Below are 10,827 nucleotides of genomic sequence, written 5' to 3'. Positions count from 1 at the left end.
TGAAACAATCGAGATGTAATTGAAGTGCATACTTTCAGCTTTAATTCAAGGGGTTGAACAAAAATATTGTATGAAACGTTTAGGAATTGCAACCATTTTTATACACAGTCCCCTATTTTCAGGAGCTCAAAAGTAATTGGACAAATTAACATAATCATAAATAAAATGTTCATTTTTAATACTTTGTCGAGAATCTTTTGCAGGCAATGACTGCCTGAAGTCTGGAACCCATGGACATCACCAAATGCTGGGTTTCCTCCTTTGTGATGCTTTGCCAGGCCGCTGTCTTCAGCTGCAGTAAAGGTTCGTGGGTCATTCTGCCTTTAGTTTTGTCTTCAGCAAGTGAAATGCATGCTCAATCGGGTTGAGATCAGGTGATTGACACGGCCATTGCAGAATATTCCACTTCTTTGCCTTAGAAACTCCTGGATTGCTTGCACAGTATGTTTTGGGTCATTGTCCATCTGTAATGTGAAGCGCCATCCAATCAACTTTGCTGAATTTGTCTGAATCTGAGCAGACAGAATATCCCTAAACACTTCAGAATTAATCTATCTGCTTCTGTCTTCTGTCACATCATCAATAAACACTAGTGACCCAGTGCCATTGGAAGCCAGGCATGCCCATGTCATCACACTGCTTCCACCGTTTTTTTACAGATTATGTAGTAAGTGTCGGATCATGAGCCGTTCCAAGCCTTATCCATACTTTTTTCTTCCCATCATTCTGGTACAGGTTGATCTATGTTGAATTTTAAAAAAAATATGCGAACACTTACTTCCCACACTTTAAATGAAATATAAGATAACAGGTAACTGGGGCCGGATTCACCAAAGTGTTCTTAAGATAATTCTTAAGACAATTCTTAAGAAAAAAGATAAGATGTTCCTAAGAATGTTCTTAAACGCTATTCACCATTTTTTTCTTAAGAATTGTCCTATGTCTTAAGAACTTCTTAGTTTTCTCACTTAAGAAGTTCTTAGATTTTGAACTGTGATTTTTACACCTGTGTGTCTCTCTCTCTCTCTCTCTTTTGAACTTATGAAGAACTTCCATCTAAAATGTGAATATAAAATAAATAATAGTAAGGACATTGTTTCAGTTACTTGGCCTACTTAAATAACATGTTCATAATGATTAATTAAGTAGTATACATCAAATACAACAACTGCCTCCTTGATTTACTTTCTGAGTACATTGTGGTGTAATCTAGGAATAGGCCTACATGTGACACAGGCTGAAAGGCCCATTTCAGTTATATCTCAAACATACAAACATGTGATAGACATTCACACATTCACACAAAACATTCACACAAAAGTACTCTGACCAACTTGAATTAACAATATGTGTTAACACATTGTCTAGGGCTAAACTAAATATTAATCAAATCAAATAAATGCAATACAAAATTGTTCAAGTAAGACTTACCTTTCACTTTAGCTGCTTTAAGACAGGTGAGAGCTTCTCTTAAAGTTAAGAAGACATTTGAGAAGAAATCTAAGAACTTTGTTTTGGAGAATCTCATTTGTTCTTAAGTTCTATCTTAGGAAAAATCTTAAGAAGAAAGTTAAGAAAAAACTAAAGTTAAGATAAGATTTTCTTCGGGAATACCAAATCTTCTTAAGTTTTGTCTTAAGAACAAATGTTGTTCTTAAGAACAAATGTTGTTCTTAAGAACAAATTTGTTCTTAAAAACGCTTGGTGAATCCGGCCCCGATTGTTACATTTGACTTGTTTTTGTTATTATTTGTTGTATTTTTGATAAGTTCATTATCCGTATCTAGAGGGTCATGCTGAAAAAGAAACAAGTGAAACAGCATTTCATTTTAATTTAGTTGCGGCGTATTTTTCATTTGAGCGCTTTAAGTTTAATTGTACATTTTGTGTAACGTTGTTGAGGCCCTGTGTGAACCAATCATGTCACAGCTCTGCTCGTTGAGTATGTGACGACAATGAACTTTGAACTTTGATGGGGCGTTACAGTAGAGAGTGGCTAGACAGAGTGTCAGTGACCAAGTGTGTGTAGACCAGAGAGAGACGTTGTGTAGTGTGAGACAGAGAGAGATATGATGCTGGTGTTGTGTGTTGTGGTGGCTGTGGGCCTGCTGTCCCTGGGTGAGGCGGCCCCCCTCTCTAACACCTGTCAGGACATGATGACACCACTGCAGCTGACTGGACCAGACCTGGTGAGTACCGTCTGTCTGTCTGTCCATATTCATCTATCTCTACATGTCTGTCTGTCTGTCCATTTTCATCTATCTCTATACATGTCTAGTCTGTCTGTCTGTCTGTGCTCAGTTTCTAGGGAAGTGGATGTTTGTAGGCGAGAGCACAGAGATTCCATGGAGCAGATGGTTAACCAACACGTTTATTGTCGGAGGCTGGGTGGAGGTGACCAAGGGGCCGAGCAACACAACACTGGATGCCCTCCAGATTCAGAGAATGTAACTGAACTAAAATACACACACACGTACGCACACTCACACACACGTACACACACACAATCGTACACACAAACACACACATACTCAATCGTACACACGTACATACACACACAAACTGACTCACACAGACACACACTCACACTTTCTGACACAAACACATACTCAATCGTACACACACACACACACACACACACACACACACACACACACACACACACACACACACACTAGGTGATTCATGTCCATTTCTCCTGACAGGGGTGAAGAGGACTGCTATAGTTTCAGATATAACATGTCCTTCGACAAGAACACCTTCACCGTAGGTTAGTACAAAGTGTGTGTGTGTGTGTGTGTCTGTGTCTGTGTCTGTGTGTGTGTGTGTGTGTGTGTGTGTGTGTGTGTGTGCGCAGGGCCGGGCCGAGCAAGGAAAATCATTCAGGCTGGGAAATAATAGAGCAAAATGTAGCCCCAGTGAGGCCACTTTCTAAGCGTCATGTCTGGGGTCTCCTACCAGGAACATGTTAGTTACAAACACTTCATTTCCTTCATTCAGCTGGATTTTAGTGCATGTGAATCACAAACTAATGAACTGCTTAGTACAATGCACTGTTATGAACCTCAAATGAAACCAAAGGTACATATCATTAAGGAGGGAGATGACACATGGATTAATGTTTATTAAATAATAATCTCTTTATCCAAAGGCTCTGTCATGCCAAAACCTGGCACTGCCAAATCCTGGCAGGGCCATCAACGATTCAGGAGCGAATTACGTGTGAAATTAGCATGCTAGCAGGTGTTTTCATATAAAATGTTAGATATTATAGCTGACTAGTGAGCCTGCATCAACCTTAATGCTATTCAAGTGCAAGAAGATTACAATTGTCCAGTGTACACTTGCACTGCTACTCTCTCCACCAATACCCTATTCAGTTTACCGATATACACTACCAATCAAAAGTTTGAGTACACCTGTTTAAAACCATTTTTACCATGATTAAAGTTACCCTAAACTGTATACATAAATGTAAAATAAATGTCTTGCAGGTTGCTCTGAACTAGTGGGATTCTCTCATTCATTTCAATGCTACTCTCGAGAAAAAAGCAAGAGCACAACATAGTTTTCAATTTACTATTAGCCTATAATACAGCTAACCACTCTCTACACCTATTCAAAGAACAGAGCAAGAGCACAATACCATATTCAGTTTACTGATACACTACCCATCAAAAGTTAAAATAGTCCTTTAACCAACACAAACATTTCACAATTTCCACAGAAATGTTAGCATGCTTGCCCCCGAAACCCATATCAGGGTATTTAAGCCAAGAAGTATAACCGCTATACCTTGATATTGAACGTGGAAGTTAAAAGCTTAACATGTTGTTAGCTAACCAACAAACAAACGGCCAGAATGTAAAAACGATGAATGTTATGTGTGTGTGTGTGTGTGTGTGTGTGTGTGTGTGTGTGTGTTTGGATATGTTGTTTACTACAGAAACATAACTGATGAATTAAAATAACTCTATAGACCTCCAAAGATTTGGACTTCTTATACCATTTAAGCGTGTGTGTGTGTGTGTGTGGTTTACAGGGGAACCTTATCAGTCTACATGGAACCTCTACAGGACTTGTCCTGACTGTCTCCTCATCAAGGACTCCACCACCTTCCATGAGAAAACCTTTGTCAGTCTTCACCTCATGAGTACGAAAATATAAACATAATCTCTGTGTGTGTGTGTGTGTGTGTGTGTGTGTGTGTGTGTGTGTGTGTGTGTGTGTGTGACATATTCAAAGGAAAAGTTATTTATGATCAGGGCCCTGAGTTTTTCCTTACCAGGTGACCTGGTAATGATTTTCCAGTCAACTGTCCCTTTTGATCAACAGGTAAGAGACGAGAGCTCACCGCTGATGAACTGGACACCTTTAAAGAACAGGCTAAGTGTCTGAACTTGAAGCCACCCACCATCATGGACCCAAAGATTGGTCAGTAGCTTCTTGCTACACTCTTTTTGCTAGTCTCTCTGCAGTGCAACTGATTGTTGCCTGGGCCACAAAATGGCCGCCGTGCAAGTTTAAACAGAACTACTATTCCCCTGTAGTGTTGTCTAGTGTACACCAGTGGAGGCTGGTGGAGGTAGAAAATGGAGAGCGGGCTCTTTGTAACGCATGGAAAGACTGATACTACTCCTCATTCCATTCAATGCAGTACAGTGAGGGTTTGTAAAGGTATGTTGCAGTATTTCCGTCTCTTGTTTCTGGACACATTCTCTTTGTCTGTTTCTCTCTAGATCTGGAAAAGTGCCAAAACGCCACTTTGCGACAGGACATAAGTGACTTCTTTGAAAGCGAAGCCGGAAAGGAAGTCAAAGAGTTCATCGATAAGCTTCAGGCGATGGACTCGTTCGAGTTTATATACTTCATATGGAATAACCTTTTTGGTTAATAAGAAACATGGCAAAAAGTGACCCGATAACAGTGAATTGTATGTCTCATGACCTTTAGATGGCGCTGTTGGTCAAGTTTAATGTTAAGCTTGCAGAGGGACATCTGAAGGAAGGCAGACGAGCTGTGGTGTATGTCCCCACCTGTCCTACCCGCTGTACATACCTGATGTTTTGTTGTATTGTATATCTAGTATTGTTCTTCCCATGATGGATGTATTTTTTATCCTGTAGATAGTAATAGTTATTTGTCTGTATTATCGTGTAGATAGTACTAGTTTTTTTTTTTTTCCCCTGTCTGTCTTACATGTAACGATGAATTGAAAATCAAGGACCCCAATTGAAATAAGCCAGTGGCTTTCTTGGGTTTTTATCCTTTTAGTTGACCGTGTATGTAATATGTACTTCCATGTACCTACTTCTGCAAATCTTCTAATAAAGTTTTCAATCAATCAATCAATCAAAGCTGAGATGTTGGTGAGGTGATTAAATGGCAAAGCGATGAGCAAACAGTCTGCCACTTTTATTTCCATTAAAGGAGCAATCTGGGATTTGAACAACAACAAATGCATCACTCTCGTCATTTATTTTGTCAAACAACTGAAGGATGGGGCTGGAGAAAATGTTCCCATCCTCAAATGGGTGTGTGTGTGTGTGTGTGTGTGTGTGTGTGTGTGTGTGTGTGTGTGTGTGTGTCTGGGTAGTTACCTTATGTCTGGGAAGTGTATTGATGTAAACAGTGGAACAGTAAATATTCAACACACCAACAATTTGTAAATTCTACATATTTCCATTGCAGCTGTTCACCTTAGACTAGACACCTACACAGCTAAATATATTGTAATATTCCAATCTTCCTGAGGCTCTTCCTGTAAAATGCTGTGAATTGAAAATATGTGAGTGGTGTATGCCATGAGGAACATAGCCTGTGTTGTTTATATCAGGTTCTGTGGCCTTTGAGCCTGTGGTACATCTGACAACCCATGAGCTTGGGATACAGGCCCACTGTATCGTCCAAGTATTCACAGTTCCTTCTCCTATAGGTCTTACGTTAGGTACTGACTTTACTGACCAACACTAGGGGGAGCTGGGGATACATCAGCATTGGAACCCCTGACAGAGGGGGTTGGTGGCCTAGGTTTGCCTTCCATAATCAATTGTGTCATGTTTGTTGTGCAATAGCCCACACTTTATCATAGAGAAACAATCTGTATAGACCCAGTGTCCCAAGCCTACAAAAACCACAGCACTGTCACACAATAATGTTCAAACTAAATGTACATTCCATTTTCTAGGTTTTCAGCCCATCATATAGCCTATATGAGCCAGCTGATCTAAGGTCCAAGGGCAGAGCATTCCAAAGCCTGGGAGCCACGGTTTGGAATGCTCTATCACCCTTGGTCTTCAATCTGGCACGGGTGACAACCAACAAACCCTGGTCAGAGGACCTGAGAGACCTACTGGGGCTGTAAGGACGCAGTAAGTCACAGATGTATGCTGGTGCCTGACCATGGATGGTATCCGCTGTCATACCACCAGACTACAGAGCAGCTTCTTTCTGTAGGCTCGTAGACTCCTAAATTTATCCTCCGTACTCAAATGGGTAGCAAAGTAGCAAATGGGACTATATCTTGCATCTTGTTGTGCATCCCTGTGTTATAGAATGACAATAAATGAACCTTGTACCTTGTAACTTAGGACTATGGTCCTTAAAGTGTACTTCCAAGTTGGTTGTTGTTACTAAGAGTCAGGGGATAAGATAAGAGAAAGGGGATAAGATAATGAATATCAGAATGTGTATTACTCAGGCAAGACCAAATTTGTTTTGCACTGAACATCCGCCACCATGTAACATGATATATCGTTGATACGGAGATGTCAAGCAAAGTGACTTGACCCTATTCCCACCACATTTGTCAAGGAAATGTTCAACTCTGTAACTAATATCCTATCTTTCTTTTTTAAGTAAAATTCTGGAAAAAGTTGTGTTCAAGCAACTTCGTGAATTCCTAGTCTCAAATTGTAGACCCATTCCAGTCAGGCATCCGCTTATACCATAGCACAGAAACTGCATAATAACAAAAAAAAACTATAACGTGACCCAGGGGTCCATTCTAGGACAGTTGCTTTTCAGCCTATACATGCTACCCCTCAGCTCTGTCATTAAGAGGCACAGCATTAACTACCATAGCTGTGCCGACGGATATACAGATTTACAGTATATCTCAGTAACAATGACTACGGCATGGTTGACTGCCTGATAGATTGTAATAGCAGTTACCACTTGTTAGGTCTAGATTCTATTGAGATCAATTCCAGTAATTGGCATGTAAACTTTTTAACCATACATGATAGAACCATGGGGTTTGGATCATTGTTTTTCTCATACAATTCTCAATGTGATGGACACATTGTTTAATCTAAAGTGAAAGCAACATTATAGGCTATGTGTTAACACCCTACATGGCATAGTGACGCCTAGAGGTAGGAAAGGTAACATTACAAGCAGACATAGATTTCGAAAGGATCGTTAGTTAATTAAGCAATATCACACGAGAGGGAGTGTGTTATACTGAATATCAGCACGGCTGTGATTCGGTCGTAGGTACGAGGCCGCAGGCCGAGTACCGAAGTATAACACACGACCTTGAGTGTGATATTGCTTTTATACAACAGTTCTACAGCGCAATTTATTAGTTAACAGTAATAAGTGACAACAGATTATGATTTGTTTGTTTATTTAATCATTTATTTTGGCTCCGTCAAGAAAAAATAGTTCCGCAACGGGACTGTTCAACTAGCAAAGTTTCCCACTGAAGTGGGGAAAAAAACGTCAGATCAGATATATAAACGGGTTATTTTGATAAACCGGATACATTTTGTGAATATATATGGTTACTTTCTCGCCTGAAAACATATTAAAACTTCATAAAATGATATATTAACACTTGTAGAGCCAAATTACAGCTTTTAGCCAATGGCGGCCAAAATTTAGGATTTAAAAACTGAGAGTTTTGCTTTGCTCGCTGATTGGCTAATGTCTTCTTAGTAACAATGTAGTCTAATTAACGGTAATTTAACACCTGTGCGGCGGAGTGATACCTATAGTTAAAAGTCCCAGTGCTGTTATACTATATATCGTAACTCATGGAATGCCTCTTGTCCAATCAAATTACTTGGTCGGAACTAACTGTTGTATAAACAACATCATCGTTATAAAGTTAACTGGTAATGCACCTAAAAGCTGTTTGCCAACTGCCATTAAACAACAAAAGAAGAAGAAGCAACAGCCAAAAATGGCTGTCCAGCCTTACTTTCTAAAGCCCAATTTATACTTCTGTGTCGAATTTACGCACGGCTACACCGTAGCCTACGCAAGGGCTCTCTCAATTTATAGTTCTGCGTTGGTCGGTCTGCGTCGCGTTGGTCGGTGTACTCATAGCGGCATAATAGCGATTTTTTTGGGGTATGCTTGTTGTAAACACAGCAAAGACCTCGGTTCTAGGCCCTGGAAAATCTAGACAATTTGATGGCAGCTACTAGATTGTAATCAAGTGCAATACTGAAACACAACTGTGAACATTTCAAACCTGCAAACTGCGACACTTTAAATAAATGTGCAATAATACTATGTGCAATATGACAACCCTCGTGTACATAAGGTTCAGAGATAGGAAATGTTAGGATATTTATAGCATAGCATAGAGTACAGCACAGTGTTTTATTTGTATAGTATAGTATAGTGGATAGTGTATATAGCCTTTATTTATGTAAACCAGCTCTTTTCCCTTCTTGTTTTTAGTATTTTTTCCCTAGCACCCGGGGAGCCCCCCCTCCCAAATGTCGTTGTATGGTACCTGTACTGTATTAATGACAATAAAGACCATTCATTCATTCATTCATTCATTCAAAGAAAATGTCTATAATGCATTGAAATGACATTAAACTAAGATGGTTATCATACTTTTTCAAATCTTTATTAATAAGTAATTACAGAAAAAGTAAATGACATTTCTGTCATGGCTTCCACATTTTGGCCTACGAGAGAGTCGGAATCATGTGCTACCAAGCGGACCAATCACAGTGCTTATGGTCTGCGTAGGTGCGCGTGAGCCTACGCCGTAGATTTTACGCAGAAGTATAAATTGGGCTTAACACCCAGACATCAGTAGAATGGCTATGACAGGCAACACGTAAAAAATCGACGTGTCGACATGATATTCTAAGACGTTTATTCGCGTTGATGGCTTTCCATACATGTCGGCTATTTCAGCACCACGCGCTGTCCACCTACTTGAGGGGGACTTTGCCACATTGAGGGGTTCAGCGTCAGTGCAGGAGGCGTGAGCATTGGACATCTTGGACAATCTTGAAAGTGCACTCTGGTTTTCAGCAACCGATAGGATGAGGTCAACTAGTGGTTGCGAGATTGTGAAAGACAGGTCATGCTGTCTGCACACACGGTCGGTCATAGACGTCGTTACCTCCGTGGTTGTGGTTGTCGCGCCAGGCAGGGAGGCTGTGTGCTGGAGAGCGCGATTGCGAGACTTGTGGCTAGCTTCTGACTGATGGCAAGCTAGCACCTTCTTCCCATTACTGCCATAATGTCATTTCCTTAATTTTCCAAAAACACACACCTGGCTCTTTTATTTTTTTTGCACCATGAACTTTATCATGCCCCGTTTCGTAGAGCCAAGCCCATCTCCTAGGCCTGAAGCCCATGGAAACCCTCTCTCTCTGAGACACCATGCTGTGTGGTCGGCTTGTCTTTACTAGACAATAAAGCCTGATTTGATTATGTATGTAAATGTAATTACGAAATGTAAGGATTTATCCAAATAAGCCTGGATTTTCCTTAGCAACATTGATGGAATCAATGGTACCCACAACAAATAGTGTCAACACACACACACTGAACCAAACAATAGCAGTAGTTTAAGTGTTCTAGCAAGCAACACACACTGAACCAAACAATATCATTAGCTTAAGCTAACTAGCAAGCAACACACTGTAAGACAACCACCTAGTAGGACACACAGTAACAGAAGCTAAAGCTTTAACCACACACAACTCTGCAGTTGTAGACTGGCCCACTGGCACCATCTGAATGTCTCTCCCAGCCTGTTATCCTCCACCTCCACCCTTAATTGAGCGATTGAACACATTCAAGCCATCACCATGGCAATAGGCAGGGAGGAAGGGCAATCACCTGGGGGGTATTCCAACAATGTTGAGTAGGACAATCCAGGCTTATTTGGATAAATCCTGCGAGATTTATTTTCCTTTAGTGACGTTGATGAAGAACACAGGAAGCAAACAAAACACACACACAAACACACTACGGTCATAACACTAGTGTTTACCAAGTCTATGAACTCGTACATCAGTTTGACCATTGAATGGTTGGTAAGATATCTTACTCTGTCAATCAGAAACTGATTCATTGGATGTCACAGGGGGTGAAATCTGCCTCGTCATCAAGACAGTGCCTGATTCAAAGGAAGGTTTGGCTGCAGCTCTAGTGTTGAACACTTTGACTCAAGCCAATTGAAAGCACATCCATCATTTGGATCATCATCTTGGAAAACACCGTTTTCAGATACATAAAAAAAAATGTACAGCACATAAATACTGTAAATCTATTCAAAAATCAAAAAATTATAACATAATGGCACAAGAGTATCAGTGTAGTCTTTCTGCCTGTGATTTGTGTATGTGTTCTAAACCCATGACCAATTCTTATCAGTGCCTTATCAGTTGCCAGTTCAAAACAACAGATCAATCCCCCCCCAACAGACAGTCTTGTTTGTCTTTCGACACACTCTTTGCACTCTTTGCCTCTATTTATCATGTGATGTAATCCCCGTAAATCCCCCCGTTAATTCCCATAAACCCTCCCTCAAGTCCTTCCTTCTGACAGATGTAACCTACCACT

At 40.4% G+C, this 10,827-nt stretch overlaps 1 protein-coding gene across 1 annotated transcript; it reads left to right on the top strand.

Moving 5' to 3' along the window:
- Positions 1–2,023: 2,023 nt before the first annotated feature.
- On the top strand, positions 2,024–5,280 carry LOC308161588 (uncharacterized protein). The gene is made up of 6 exons (XM_080535617.1): positions 2,024–2,189; positions 2,302–2,447; positions 2,706–2,770; positions 4,043–4,153; positions 4,336–4,434; positions 4,740–5,280. Exons 1-6 carry the CDS (start codon positions 2,070–2,072, stop codon positions 4,892–4,894), a joined length of 696 nt encoding a protein of 231 aa, XP_080391743.1. The 5' UTR covers positions 2,024–2,069; the 3' UTR covers positions 4,895–5,280.
- Positions 5,281–10,827: the final 5,547 nt, after the last annotated feature.

The sequence above is a fragment of the Nansenia antarctica genome, assembly GCF_963989245.1.
Source record: "Nansenia antarctica genome assembly, chromosome: 7".
Taxonomy (NCBI): Eukaryota; Metazoa; Chordata; class Actinopteri; order Argentiniformes; family Microstomatidae; genus Nansenia; species Nansenia antarctica.
This window is presented reverse-complemented; position numbering and strand designations above follow the sequence as displayed.

Bases quoted from the DNA above. Each gene is read 5' to 3' on its own strand.
- LOC308161588 (XM_080535617.1), top strand. From the start codon at position 2,070: ATGATGCTGGTGTTGTGTGTTGTGGTGGCTGTGGGCCTGCTGTCCCTG. The intron at 2,771-4,042 runs GTTAGTACAAAG...TGTGGTTTACAG, and splicing joins CAAGAACACCTTCACCGTAG to GGGAACCTTATCAGTCTACA. The intron at 4,154-4,335 runs GTACGAAAATAT...TTTGATCAACAG, and splicing joins TGTCAGTCTTCACCTCATGA to GTAAGAGACGAGAGCTCACC.